The sequence below is a fragment of the Hemicordylus capensis genome, chromosome 1 (assembly GCF_027244095.1).
Source record: "Hemicordylus capensis ecotype Gifberg chromosome 1, rHemCap1.1.pri, whole genome shotgun sequence".
Classification (NCBI taxonomy): domain Eukaryota; kingdom Metazoa; phylum Chordata; class Lepidosauria; order Squamata; family Cordylidae; genus Hemicordylus; species Hemicordylus capensis.
In genome coordinates, this window is record NC_069657.1 from 73,163,275 (window position 1) to 73,178,879 (window position 15,605).

The following is a 15,605-nucleotide window of genomic DNA, read 5'->3' on the forward strand; positions in this document are numbered from 1 at the left end:
TCTATATGTTTAACAGTTTGGTCCTTAAGCATGCTTTCCATCAATTTACCTGGCACCGAAGTTAAGCCTGTAATTTCCCAGATTCCCCCCTGGATCCCCAAAATTGGAGTCACATTGGCTACTTTCCAGTCCTCTGGTACAGAGCCTGATTGTAGGGAGAAGTAACATATTTTTGCTAAGAGATTGGCAATTTCACATTTGAGTTCCTTCAGAACTCTTGTGTGGATGCCATATGGCCCTGGCAATTTGTTACTTTTTAGTTTTTCAAGACAGTTTAGAACATCTTCCCTTGTCACCTCAAATTGGCAGAGTTCTTCAGCTGCTAAACCTGAAACACTAAATTCTGGAGAGGTTATATGGTCAGTATCCTATGTCATGAAGACAGATGCAAATAACTCATTTAGCTTCTCTGCAGTCTCCTTATCCTCCTTAATAATACCTTTCACACTCTCATCATCTAAGGGTCCAACTGCCTCTCTTGCAGGTTTTCTACTTCTGATATATTTAAAGAAGTCTTTGTTATTCCCCTTGACATTTCTAGCTATATGCTCCTCAAACTCTCTCTTTGCATCCCTTATTGTCTCCTTGCATTTTCTCTCTCCAGTTTATGTCCCTTCCTGATCTCTTCATTTGGGCAGGACTTCCATTTTCTGAAGGAAGTCTTTCCTTTTATAGCTTCCCTGACTCTACTTGTTAGCCACGCTGGCGTCCTCCTGAACTTGGTGGTACATTTCCTCCTTCTTGGTACACATTCCAACTGTGCTTCTAGTACTGTGGTTTTAAATAATTCCATGCTTTCTGGAGTGATTTGATCCACCGGACTTTCCCTTCCAACTTCCTTCTTACTAGTCCCCTCATTTTTGAGAAGTTTCCTCTTCTGAAGTCCAACGCATCTGTGTTGGACTTTCTTGACAACTCTCCACTTGCATATAAGCTGAAATGGACCACACTATGGCCACTGTTACCCAATGATTCTGGAACTTTGACATCTCGCACCAGGTCCTGGGTTAATCTTGCACCAGGTCCTGACTCAGGATTAAATCCAAGGTCACCATCTCTCTGGTTGGTTCCATGACTAACTGTTCTAAGGCACAGTCATTTAGCACGTCTAGAAATTTGGCCTCTCTTTCATTACCTCAATGTGAATTTATCCAGTCTATGTGTGGGTAGCTGAAGTCACCAATTATTACTGCCCTGTCTCACTTTGACGCCTCTCTTATTTGTTGCTCCAGGTCACTCTCAGCGGTTTGATCCAGAGGGCAATAGCACATCCCTAGTAACACATTACCTTTCAATTCCCGTAATGTTACCCATAATGATTCTGTGGAGGACTCCAGTCCACCTAGGTTTTCTAGCTTGTTGGAATCTATCCTTCTTTGATATACAGTGCCACTCATCCCCCAATTCTACCCTCCCTGTCCCTTCTATAGAGTTTATATCCAGGAATAATCGTGCCCCACTGGTTCTCAAGATTCCACCAGGTTTCTGTTACACCCGTGATATCTATGATTCGTTGTCCTCCTCCTCCTTTTCTTCCTTGCCACTATCTCTTCACCCATCCCACAGCAATTTCACCAGCACACTTGCTGTGCTGCTGCTCTCCCTCCTTGTGGCAACTCAGTGACTCACTCAGCTTGCCTCTCCACCTAGGTAAGGGGCAGCAGCAACAAGCAGGTTTGAGAAATTACTGCTGGACAGGTAATGGCCAGGTGGCAGCGAGGAACAATTGGGAGGGCAGCAGTGGCTGCTGCTGTTGCTCCTCTTTCTAGGGGGCCCAGCCTTCTCTACTCCCCACTCCTGTCCCACTAGGAGTAGCAGCAGTGGCTATCACCACTGCCAGCAGGGGAGGGTTTTGAAGGGGGCGGGCCTTCCTGAGGATCTCTTGCCCATGGATCCTCAAAAATCTGGAGCTGGCACTGATTTGGATTTGTGTGGAAACAGCCCAACTTATTTCAGCTTTAATGCCAATTGATAGGATTATAAAAGAAGTGCTATGAAGTTTGGGGGAGGGGGGAATCCAGCAGAATTTTAAGGAAGCCTTTTAAACTATGACAGACCAATGGTGTATGAGTTTCCAAGCTGGCATCTGTAAATGAACAACTACAAGGTCTCTCACCTGCTGCTCATTCCCAAACAGTTCGTGCTCAAGGGTTGCATGTCTGCGTAGCTGGGACTGTACACCACTCAGGTCTCTTGCAATGTCATCAGGGATGGCCTTAGATTTCTCCTAGAGAGAGTAAATGGGAAAGCTTGCTGTTAATGCTCTAGCCCAGTGGATTCTCAAACTTGGGTCCTCAGGTGTTATTGGACTTCAACTCCCATAATCCCCAACCAAAGGCCACTGAGTCTGGGGATTATGGGAGTTGAAGTCCAATAACACCTGAGGACCCAAGTTTGAGAATCACTGCTCTAGCCTGACTCTGTTCTGAAAGAAAGCTATAGTCAGGTATATTGAAATCAGGTATATTGAAAGTCAGGGGCAAACTGGTGAGATGGGATGGGACAGCCATGTGAAAGTCTCTCCCTCCTCGTCTTACCTCACTGCACCCAGTATCAAAGCTAGGAGGAAAGTGCTTCCAGCAATTGAGCATAGTGAGGTAAGGCAAAAGAAGATGCATGCACTCTATTTTGCGTAAAACTAGACCTCTCCCCATCGCCTGCATTATCCATGCATGGATGGACAGACACATGAATGAATACACATAGCCGCCTCCATCTTATTTCATTTGGCCCTCAACGGACAGAGTAAACTAGACAGAGAAGAAACACTAAATTCATTTATTTTCCAACATGATGCTAACCTCAATGTGGCCAAGGGCTTCTGTCAGGTCTTGCAGACACTTGTGTATTGCCTCAGCATTTTGTAGTAGTTCTCCTTGAAATTTTGTCATCTCCAGCAATTCCTCCCAAGAATTCCTGACGAAGGAAACAGATTCAGATTGTAAACAACAAAAAGCTGTGTGGCTCCTACACACAAGCAACAAAAGGCCACATAATGGCAGCACAGACAAACACAGGTAACACATCCTGCAACAAACCCAGACTCCAACTTTGTCCCCAGCTCATCAGGCAGCATTATTACAGGACCTACTACTATAATTTTCCAGTTATAACACGCCCCGCCCCCCCATGTATTGTGCACAATACTAACTTTTGTTAGAAAATGGAGGGAAATCATTGTTCTAATTTGCTATATGCACCATCAGACTTGGACTTGTTTTCTTCTCCCTTTCTTTGCCACTGAGTGGTCTGGCCAAGAAGAGAGACTTCTAGTTAGTAGTACAAATTCTATAACTTGTCTTGGCAGGAAGCAGTTTTCTTGCTGGCAGGGTTAGGAGTTGCTTGCCCATATATCCTATAGTGCACAATACACTGAGATGGGGAGGCAGGCTGATCACTTACTGGAATGATTGTCCAATCATTCAGAGCTGATCTGAGCTCATCAGTTGTGGGAGAGGAGAGAGTGGGCAAAGGGCAAAGAAAGAAACAGCTCTATGAAGCAGGCATTGTAAAATGCCACCTAACCCTTTCCCAAAAATGTAAAACTTCATGTATTATATGCACCATGGACTAAGGCTGTTATTAAAATTGGAACATTATTATATACATCAGTCAGAGAATTATTCATCTGCTCATCTCCCAGTGTGATATATGCTATCACCTGCCAACAATGCTCTTCTGATAGTCAGATTAATGAACAGGTCATTCTCTCCGCATAAGTACAAATGGATGCAAATTTGACATAAAGAATGAAAAAATTGGAAGAACCCAGAGGAAGAACATAGAAACCAGTGGAAGAACATAGAAACCAGTGGAAGTACATTTCAATCTCTCAGGACACTCGGCTATAGTTAATCTGGACATCATCATTCTACAACCAAGAAACTTCAAAGGAAGACTCCAGAAATTGGTGAATTAGAACTCATCAGGAAGTTTGATTCTATTTATTTAGGCCTGAATTGAGACAATTATTCCCTTCCCACTTCAGGTGTTAATTAACAAAGCAAACCTACAATACTATCATCACTAATTACTGCTGTTAGTAATTTTTCCCCATGTGGAGGGGAAAAGGCATTCCTTTGATTTCTTTTCTTTTCTTTTCTTCCTCATTGCAGGAACAGGTAGGACTTTTAAAAGGGATTTAAAGGATTTTACACCTTTTAATCCCTAAATGGCTAGAAGGGAAAGTGAGAAATTCTTTCTAACCACAAAACCAGAAATATTTGAAGTACTTTCACTTTTAGTGAATATGTGAATGCAATGGGGAAGACAAAAATTAATATAAAATCAAAGAAAAGTCTTTTTTCCTCCACTTGGGGGTGGAATGATGGTCCTAGGGAGGGCTTCAAATTCAGAACCTTTTGCAAAGTTCTGGCTTGAACCAAGCCAGATTTCACCATTTTAGCCATTTTAAATTTTATTTTCAAAAATTCACCAAAAATAACTGGATTGACCCATAGCTCTTAAAATAACAACACAGAGTTTCTGCCAAGGTGTACTTCATGTGTGTCATATTTCATAACTGTATGCCCATCTATTCCAGAAATATAAAAGGGGTGGGTGGGAAAGGAGCATGCTGTTACCCCTTTTTATGAAGGCAAATGGCAAATTCCTCCACATGCTGGCGGAATTATGGTCCAAGGTGGATCTTCAGTTTAAGAAGTGTTTGTAAAGTTCTAGCTTGAAACAAGCCAAATTTCACCATTTTTAGCCATTTTTACAAGAATTGCAAAAATTCACCAAAAATCATGGAATTTACCAATTCCCTTCAAATTTACTACAGTGCTCTTACCTCCTTCACCACATGTGTGGCAGGTTTCAAGGCCCTAGGGCCAACTGGTGATTTTAACCCCCCCTCCCAATTTCTCCATTCACCTCTAGGGGGGAAATGGCACAATCTTGCTAATCCCAAAATTCCAAAGTATTTCCAAAAATTAATTTTGATATTTTGGAATTAATTTTGACTTTACCAATCTCATTTGTGGGGGGAGGAGACTGGATTCAGATTTTACTGATTTGGGGAAATTTCAGATAAAATCAAAATTTTCAAAATCAAATTTGCACAGGCCTACAATTAGTGACTTGGCAGAGAACATTTCATACTTCCCTTATTTATTTTATTTTATTTTATTTTATTTTATTTTATTTTATTTTATTTTGGCCCAAAACCTAAGTCTCTGGGCAGTTCATGATAAAACAATAAAGATTACGATAAATAAAAGGGTTAAAACTTCACGATAATTTAAAATTTAAAACAATGTCAAAACTATCAGAACAGTATCTAATTAAAAGCCTGGGTGAACAAAACAAATGCATCTTGACTGCCTTTTAAAAAGTTGTCATAGATGGGGAGGCTCTTATTCAACAGAGAACTCATTCCACAGCCTTGGGGCAGCAATGGAGAAGGCCTGTCCCTGAGTAGCCACCAGACAAGCCAGTGGCAACTACAGACGAACCACTCCTGATGATCTCAATGGACAGTGGGCCTCATGGTGAATAAGAAGTTCTCTTAAATATCCAGGGTCTAGGCTGTTTAGGGCTAGGTTATAGGTTATAACCAGAACCTTGTATGTTGCCTGGAAATTTATTGGCAACCAGTGTAGCTCTTTCAAGACAGGAATGTTGTGGTCTCTTCAGGATCACCCAGAGACCAACCTGGCCACTGCATTCTGGAACAACTGCAGTGTCTGGACTAAGTACAAAGGCAACCCCACACAGTGTGCATTGCAGTAGTCAAGTCTGGAGGTTACCAGCAGATTTACCATCGTTCTGAGGTCATTTATCTCAAGAAATGGACACAGCTGGTGTATCAACTGAAGCTGATAGAAAGCACTTCTAGCCACCACCTCAGTCTGAGACACCAGGGAGAGGTTTGTATCCAGAAGCACCCCCAGACTACGTACCTGTTCCTTCTGGGGAAGTGGGACCCCATCCAGTACAGGCAGATCAAACCCATTATTTTGATGTAAACAGCCCTGAACCATTTTTGGAAGGGTGGTATATAAAGCAAATAAATAAATAAATAAATAAATAAATAAATAAATAAATAAATAAATAAATTTAAAAATCTCCTGAGTTCCGACCCTGCATAATAAGTACCTCTGTCTTATATGCATTCAGTCTCAGTTTGTTATCCCTCATCCAACCCATCATCACCTCCAGGCAGGCATTTCGGGAAGTTATGCCTTCTCCTGATGATGTTGACATGGAGAAATAGATATACTGATAGCACCCTGCACCAAACCTCCTGATGATCTCTTCCAGAGGTTTTATGCTTCATTTCCCCTCTGATCCTCTCTTTGTGAGGGGGAAAAAGGCCAGAATGAGTGAAGGCCAGAGTCTCTCCTGTCTTACCGCAACTGTTTTTGCCTCTTCCGAATCTCCCTAGATTCAAAATGGCCATGATCCAACATATTATCTGCTTGCTGGTGACATGTGGCAACCCTCTTGGCAGCAGCTTCAATCTGGTGCTGGAATGTTTCATATTTGGCACAGAGACGCTTTTAAAGAAAAGAAGAAGTGAGCAGGCAAGAGAATGAAACTCATGAAATGTATTTGAAATTGTGGCAAATACATCTGAATAATTAATTCCTAAAAGCTAGCCTATGGCATCTTAAGTGTGGATCTGGATTCGGATGCTAGTTTGTGTGGTATCAAAATGTGGTATTGGACTGAGTGTTCCAAAGATTCTTTGTTGTTCTGCATTTTTTCCTATGAAAACAGACATCTAGGGATTTGAAAATAGCTCAGACTTTTTGATGTCTCATCCAACGATGAAAGTGCATATTATATGGGGGCTTGAGAGACTGATATCTCTTCTATGCAAATGAGAATGGCAGCCACTTAAGATGCCATGAGTAAATCATCCCTTCCTAAATTATTAGTGCTCTAGTCAGGCAACAAATGAGCTTTCCCAGATTAAGATAGCATTTAGTTGCCAACCCAAGAGTGGTACAGAGAGAATACCAACCCATTTAGGGATTACCCTTCAAGCTACCTTTTCCTGCCTTCTGATTATCTCCTTTGACATGCAGATAATGTCCTTGCAATCACCTCATCAGCTTCTCCAGTAACAGGTTACAAAGGATGTGGAAAAACAGCATGAGTCACTGAAATTTCACTGAAATTTGACTACCTATGCAATGAATGTTATGTTTTTTAGATACAGTTTCTAAATTACTAGTCTGAAAAAGTAGACAGAATTAATTCATTCTCAGTTGTTACATTACAATTGCATGTTCCCCTACCAACACCTTAAGATATCATACCTTGGTAGATTATTCTATCCCAAGATCTGGACTTTGCAAAACTGCTTTTGCTTTGCAAAAGACCTTGTTAAATATGATGCAATTGCTTCAGTAAACTTACATTCCTTATTTTACATCACTGTATTATGAAGTTTTATAGACCCTGCCTTCTTTTCATACATCTTACCAGGACATGTTTGTAATCAGTGCCATAGCCATAAGAACTGGCCACCTGCTTCTGCTGCCTGATCCAGTCCTCCAAATCCTCATATTCCCTCAGGAACTCATGCAATTGAAAAGTCTCTTCCAGTTTTTTACCCCTTATGGAGAAAGAAAACGATAAATAGAAGTGAAATAGAATGCAAGAATTTTGATATCACCACCATTATTTATGTCACAAAATAAGACATTCAAGATCATTATGAAGACATGAGGATAACAATCTAAAGTGGTAGGTCAGGAACAGAAAAAAAAACCTGAAAGATGGGTCCCAGAGCATGTTCTAAAGGCACATGATACAGCTACCTTGCTGAAGCTAAGGAGGTCTGCGTGTGATCAGTGACTGGATGGGAGACATAGGTATTTCACCTTGGGTATGGGGCCATAGCTCAGTGGTAGAGCATCTGCTTTGCATGTAGGAGGTCCCTGGTTCAATTTCTGGCATTGGCAGATAGGGCTGGGAAAGACTCTTGCCTGAAACCTTGGAGAAGCCACTGCCAATCAAAGAAGACAATGATAAGCTAGATGGATCAATAGTCTGACTCAGTATAAGGCAGCTTCCTATGTTCTAGTGATGCTCGTGGGAGATACAAGAGATAAATTGCCATAAGAGGAGGAGAAGGTGTCTTTTTTTTTTTGCTTTTAAAATTTTTTATTGGTTTTTACAATATCTTAACAATCCCGTTACATCTAATTAAGTAAATATAGACTTCCCGCTCATCAATCTGCGCAATTCATTAACTATACAAGTCAACCATTGCTATAGTAATTCAAAACATATATCCTACACATTGCAAACTCGATTTTGCTCTACCCAACCTGCTATTATTACTAAATTTCAAACCCTGCTGAAAGGTCCATATTAGAAAAATAGTTATTTAAGTATAGTAAGAATGGTTTCCAATCTTCTTTAAAAGATTCCAAGTTTCCATCCCTTATCAGTACTGTAAGTTTTGCCATCTCCAGCATATTCCAAATTTTTTATCAACCAATCTTCTTTTGAGGGCATTTCATTATCCTTCCATTTCTGTGCATATACTATTCTGGCCGCCGTGGTTGCGTACATAAAAAATGTTTAAGTTTCTTCTGGAAAACTCTCCTTGCGTTATTCCCAGCAAGAACGATTCTGGCCTCTTAGGAAATGTCATTTTTCTTCAACTCATTATATATCCTATCCCAAAAGGCCTTTGCCTTCCCACAAGACCACTACACATGAAAAAAAGTTCCTTTACAATGTCCACATTTCCAACACTTGTTTCGAACATTTTTATACATTAATGCTAATTTTTTGGGTGTCAAGTACCACCTATACATCATCTTATAATCATTTTCTTTTAAAGTATAACATGCAGTGAACTTTAAATCCATTTTCCATAATTTTTCCCAAGCTGCCATATCTATATTATGACCCACATCTTGAGCCCATTTTATCATAGTCGTTTTAACCACTTCATCTCTTGTCTCCTCCAAAAGCAACAACTTATACATCTTAGAAACTAATTTTTCATCGTTTTCACACAGCTCCTTCTCAAATCTCGACATTTGATCCTCAAATCCAACTTTAAGATCCTTCTTATAGATTTCATTTAACTTATGGTACTGAAACCAGTTACTAACCAAATTTTGTACTTCGATTAGGTTTTTTAATTTACAGCCCTTTTCTTGGAAACATAATAAATCCCTACAGGTACCCCATTCAGATTGTATATTTATCTCTTTATGTGCTAAAGCTTCAATCATGGATAGCCATAATGGAGTTTTAGATTCCAACCATTTTTTATATTTTACCCACACTCTCATTAGACTCCTTCTTACATAATGATTAAGAAAATCTTTATGCACTTTACTTTTATCGTACCACAGATATGAATGCCATCCAAACCTTCTATTGAATCCTTCCAGATCAAGTATTCTGGGATTTCTTAATGTTATCCATTCTTTTCACCACGTCAAACAAACAGCATCAAAATACAACCTTAAATCAGGCAGGGTAAGACCACCTCTTTCTTTAGCATCTGTTAAATTTTTAAATTTAATTCTTGGTCTTTTCCCTTGCCAAACAAATTTGGTTACGTCCTTTTGCCATTGCTTGAAACAAGTTAATGTGTTAATTATAGGAATAGTCTGAAAGAGAAACAACATTTTAGGTAAAACATTCATCTTCATAACTGAAATTCTTCCCATTAAAGATAAGTTCATTCTAGTCCATCTTTGCAAGTCGCTTTTTACTGTATTCCATATTTTAATATAATTATTTGAAAACAACAAAGAATTTTTGTTTGTCAACCAGACGCCCAAGTTTTTAATTCTCTTCTCCACTTTCAGTTCACTTATTTTAAAAAATCTATCATTAGATTTCTGGTCCATATTTTTTGTCAACACCTTCGTTTTAGTCTTATTTATATAAAACCCGGCCAATTGGCCAAATTGTTGTATTTTTTGCAAAAGTCTTCCGATCTTCTCTAATGGATTTTCTAGAAAAAACACCACATCATCCACAAAGGCTCTAAGTTTATACTCTTGTTTCCCAACTTTTGGGCCTTGTATTTCATCATCTTCTCTAATATTTCTGCAAAGCACTTCCAGTACTAATATAAACAGTAATGGGGAAAGTGGACAGCCTTGTCTAGTTCCTTCTTGTATTTTACAATTATCTGATAATTCCCCATTTATAATAATTTTAGCGTATTGCTCCGAATATATTGTCTTGAAAGCCCTAATAAAATTATTACCAGCTCCCATTACATCCAGTAGCCTCCACATAAACTGCCAGGAGACACTGTCAAATGCTTTCTCTGCATCCAGAAAGATCATCGCTATCTGTTTATCTTTGTGTTTTTCATAATACTACGATACATTCAGAACTGTTCTCACATTATCTCTTAATTGCCGTTTTGGCAAAAAACCTGCTTGATCTTCATGAATAAAAAGTCTTAATACAACCTTCATTCTCCTTGCCAAAATGGCAGCAAAAAGTTTATAATCATTATTTAAGAGTAAAATTGGCCTGTAGTTCTTGACTTGCGTTAAATCTTGATCCGGTTTTGGAATTACTGCAATTTTGGCATACTTCCAAGACTCCGGCATAATTCCTCTTTGCAAAATATCATTCATCATCCATTGCAAAGGCTGTAATATTTGATCTTTAAAAGATTTGTAGTACGAAGCTGGTAACCCATTGGGCCCTGGCACCTTATTAGCTTTGCTTTGATTTATTACTTCTGTTATTTCCATTATTGATATCAGTGCATTCATAATTTCTATATGGTCCTTAGAAAGTTTTGGAATATTTTGTGTCTTGAGAAATTTGTTGATTTTTATATCTTCTACTTTATTTCCTTTATATAATTCAGAATAATATCTAAAAAATTCCCTTTTTATTTCCCTTTCATCATAGGAAAGCCCATTTTTTGTTGATATCTTGGATATGTACTTATTCTTTTTCTCACTTCTCATTTTCCAAGCCAGCAACTTGCCTGGTTTGTTTGCAAATTCAAATGACTTTTGCTTCGCATATTTTAAGTTCCATTCAACTTCATTTAATAGTAACATAGAGAGCTGCTGCTGAAGCACTTTAATGACTTGAGTAATCTTCTTTTTGTCCTTAGCCCACAGAAGTTCTCTTTCTTTTTTAGAAATCTCCATCAATAATCCCTCTTTTTTCAATCCCCTTTGTTTTTTAAAGTATGCATTTTGTTGTATAAAAAAACCTCTCATAAACGCTCTTCCTGCATCCCAAACTATCTTATTGTCCATTACTTGGTTTAAATTCATTTCAAAATAGTCCTTTAACTTCCTTTTGGCTTTCTCCACAACTTCTGCTTTTTTCAGCAAGTATTCATTCAGTCTCCAGTGAAAGGAAACCATTCCCTTCTTCTTCCATGTAAAGCAAATTGCATTATGATCTGAAAAGGTTCTGGGCAAGATATCAATTCTTTTCATACATGGTGTAATAGATTTAGATGTCCAGGCCATATCTATCCTTGAATGAGATTTGTATCTTTCAGAGAAATAAGTATACTCCTTTGCATTTGAGTTTTTGATTCTCCACAAGTCGTAGAGATCCATATGTTCTACTAAATCAAAAAAAGCTTTAGGTAGCCTGCCTTGCAGATTTCTTTCAGACATATCAGATTTTCTATCCAAGGATGTAGAAACAACCCTATTAAAATCTCCCAGTAAAACTAAATTAGCATTCGATACCTCAGCCATCTTCTGTTCTAAATATTTATAAAATTCTACTTTTTTTTCATTGGGTGCATGAATTCCAATTATCACTGTTTTGATTCCGGAAACTAAGATTTCCAAAGCTAGCACCCTACCTTCTTTATCTTTAAAAATCAACTTGGGTTCAAATTGTTGTTTCACATAAAACACTACCCCAGGAGAGGGTGTTCTTAACAGAAATGTTAAGAACAACAAATATAGACATATGAAACCAAAGAGTAATTCATGGGTTATGAATGAGATTTCATCTATTTATTCTGAATATTTATATACCACCTTTCAAGCAAGTTCTTTAGGTATCTCACAGATAAAAATCTAATCTTCCATGGTTGGGCAAGGTGGTTGAGCAGGTGGTGGCCTCTCAGCTCCAGGCAGTCTTGGATGATGCATATTATCTAGACCCATTTCAAACTGGCTTTTGTGTGGGCTATGGGGTTGAGACTGCCTTGGTCGGCCTGATGGATGATCTCCAACTGGCTATTGACAGAGGGAGTGTGACTCTGCTGATCCTTTTGGATCTCTCTGCAGCTTTCAATAACATGGTATCCTTCTGGACAGCCTGAGAGAGGTACGATTGGGTGGCACTATTTTACAGTGGTTCTGCTCCTACCTCTCTGGCAGATTCCAGATGGTGTCATTTGGAGACTGTTGTTCTGCAAAGTGAGAGCTGAAGTGTGGAGTTCTACAAGGCTCCATACTGTCTCCAATGCTTTTTAACATTTACATGAAACCGTTGGGAGAGATCATCAGGAGGTCTGGTGCTGGGTGTTATCAATATGCTGATGACACCCAGATCTACTTCTCCATGCAGACCTCATCAGGAAATGGCATATCTTCCCTAAATGCCTGCCTGGAGACAGTAAGGGGCTGGATGAGGGATAACAAACTGAGGTTGAATCCAAATAATACAGAGGTACTGACTGTGGGGGCCAGGGCGCGAGAGATTGTTTAGATCAGCCTGTCCTAGACGTGGTTATACTCCCCCTGAAAGATCAGGTACGTAGCTTGGGAGTGCTCCTGGACCCAAAGTTCTCTCTGGTTTCTCAGATTGAGGTGGTGGTCAGCAGAGGCGTATCTAGGGAAAATAGCACCTAGGGCAAGCACTGAAATTGCACCCCCTGTCCAAACATCTGACACTCATCTTTCAGATAACTTTACCAAAAAATCAGCTCAAAAATACAAGTCAAGCTCGTTAATCTTTTAATATTTCAAGAACTATTTAGCTGTGGACATAGCCAGACCAAAAAGTGCTGGAAAACTGCAAATTTCAGTATGCTGGGGCTCATGAAATACCCAAATACTATGTGGAGGTGTACTTGGAAAACTAATGTCTAATTCTCTACTATGCATTGTAGCATCACATAAGTTTTATAAATAAATGGAGAATTTGACTTTTCCCAGGTACTCTGAAAATAATTAAAGGATATGCAGAGTAAACTGTGTCACTGCTTGGAATATAGTCTAATATTTCAGAAAGACAGTTAAAATGAGAGAAAGAGAGCAAGAAACTCCCAGTGGGCCTTAATACTAAGGATTTCACACTGATTCAAATACAAATTCACCATTAATAGCCATATTATTAAGACATCACATTTAACTCACTTATCACATGAAGCAAAGTAAGAGCAAATGAATGCAATCCTAGCTCATAAGCTTCAGCTCATTATTCACAAGCCCTGATTCTCTGTACATAGTGCCAAACTAAATATGTGTACAGTGACTTATATTATATTAAATTTAAAAAAATATCTGTAGCCCCTTCGGTGGCTTCCTAAAGGCTGTGGAGTGGGTCTGCAAAGGTTCCCCCTCCCCTCGCTGGCCTCTAGGGCTTTGCAGGGACCATTTGAGCATGTGCGGTGTGTGTGTGTGTGTGTGTGTGTGTGTGTGTGTGTGTATATATGGCCGCTAAAAACAAAATACCTGCCATGCATGCTCAAATAGCCTCTGTGAGGCCTGGCATGGCCTAGGGCCTCACAGAGGCCATTTGAGCATGCTCAGTGGCCATTTTGTTTTCGGTGGCCATTTTTTACAATTTTTTAATTTTTAAAAATGGCGCCCCCCTTCAAGTGGCGCCTGGGGCACATGCCCTGCCTGCCCTACCCTAGATACGCCCCTGGTGGTCAGGAGTGCTTTTTATCAGCTTCGGCTGATACGTCAGCTATGGCAATTTCTAGAGGAGAATGACCTTGAAACAGTGGTACATATGCTGGTAACGCCAGGCTCAGCTATTGTAATGCGCTCTATGTAGGGCTGCCTTTGTACGTAGTCCGAAAACTACAATTAGTACAGAATGCAGCAGCCAGATTGGTCTCTGGTACAACACAAAGGGACCACATAACACCAGTTTTAAAAGAACTGCACTGGTTGCCAATATATTTCTGGGTGAAATACGAAGTGCTGGTTCTTACCAATTAAGCCCTTAATGGCTTAGGTCCAGGCTAATTAAGAGAGTGCCTCCTTTGTCATAAACCCTGCTGCCTGTTATGATCTTCTGGAGAAGTCAGGATGGAAGTCAGTTAGAAGTCATGGATGCCACCGGTTCATTTGGTGGCGACCCTTTCTCTGTGGCTGCCCCAGGTCTTTGGAATATGCTCCCTACTGAAATAAGAGCATCTCCTTCTCTGTTTGTTTTCAGGAAGAACCTCAGGACTCTCCTGTTTTCACAGGCTTTTAATTATAATTAATTTTTAATAATTTTAAAACTTGTTTTATTAACTATCTATATATTTATTTCCCCTAGGCGTACTCGTTGCTAATCCCATGAATGGCAGCTCTCATGAGAGTTTGTGAGCAGCTGCCGATTAGCGACATTGCATGCGCCTTCTTCTGGTGATGGCCGCTTGGTGAGGTAGAAGAAACAATTGGCGATCTCTGAGGTCGAACCTTGCCCATGGAACTGCATCCAGGGTTACAGACCCAAGATCCTTGCTAGTGTGAGCAATAGAACTGTAGGAGTCAAGAGGGCCGCCTTGATCTCTGTGGTAAGAATCTGAAACCTGTCTCACAGGAGAAATAGACGGTCCTGAACTGTATCGATCACCACCCCTAAATGTTGCAGCCTGTGAGAGGGGACCATCTGACTCTTGGCTATGATCACCAGGAATCCATGTTCTTGTACCATCTGAAGGGGCTTTTGAAGATAGTTCTCTGCTGTTTGCCTTGAAGGGGATTGGATCAGAAGATCGTCCAAATATGTGAATATCCAGATCCCCTGGATATGAAGATATGCTATCAGTGGTGCCAATACCTTTATAAATACCCGAGGGGTTGATGACAGGCTGAACAGCAGTGCTGCATACTGGTAATGCTTTCCCACATATTTGAACCTGAGGAGGTGATGGCTGTTGTGATAGATTGCTACATGTAGGTATGTCTCCTTCGGATCTATTGAAGGCAGGAAGTCCAGGTGGTGCAGGGCTTCCATCACTGAACGGAGCAATTCAATCTGGAATTTGTTGTGCTTGACCCACCTGTTTAAATACTTCAAATCCAGAACTGCCCCTTTTAACCCATCCTTTTGGGGAATGGTGAATAAGAAAATATAGATGCCCTTTCCCTCCTGACAGGGCAGGACTGGCTCTACTGCTCCTATTTCCAGAAGATGTTGAATGGCATTTTGGAGCTCTATGTGTTTGGAAAAAGAGCGAGAGCGAGGGTTAGGAGAAATCTGTGGGAAGGTCAGGTATCCATTCTGTCTTGTACCCCATTTGGACCATGTTGAGGACCCACTTGTCTGTTTTGGAGTCTTCCCATGCATGAAGTGAGCTGATAGGTGACCTCCCAGCCTGGGAAAACTCAAGTCAGGGCTGCTGTTTTGACTGCTTGGTCTGTTGGTTGAGGACTTGCCTGTTGCTTCCGAAGCTTCTGAAAGGGAAATGCTGGCGATTCCAGGAACCACATTGTGTCCTGAAG

The 15,605-nt window shown here is 40.1% G+C and overlaps 1 protein-coding gene across 1 annotated transcript in view; it reads right to left on the reverse strand.

Moving 5' to 3' along the window:
• SPTBN5 (spectrin beta, non-erythrocytic 5) overlaps positions 1 to 15,605 on the reverse strand; it is a 198,457-nt gene that overhangs the window by 109,582 nt on the left and 73,270 nt on the right. Inside the window, exons 29-32 of the mRNA XM_053313122.1 lie at positions 7,435 to 7,567; positions 6,355 to 6,500; positions 2,802 to 2,916; positions 2,117 to 2,227 (exon numbers count right to left, since the gene is read on the reverse strand). Of these exons, the coding sequence (XP_053169097.1) occupies positions 2,117 to 2,227; positions 2,802 to 2,916; positions 6,355 to 6,500; positions 7,435 to 7,567 (505 nt within the window). The remainder of the gene's footprint in view (positions 1 to 2,116; positions 2,228 to 2,801; positions 2,917 to 6,354; positions 6,501 to 7,434; positions 7,568 to 15,605) is intronic.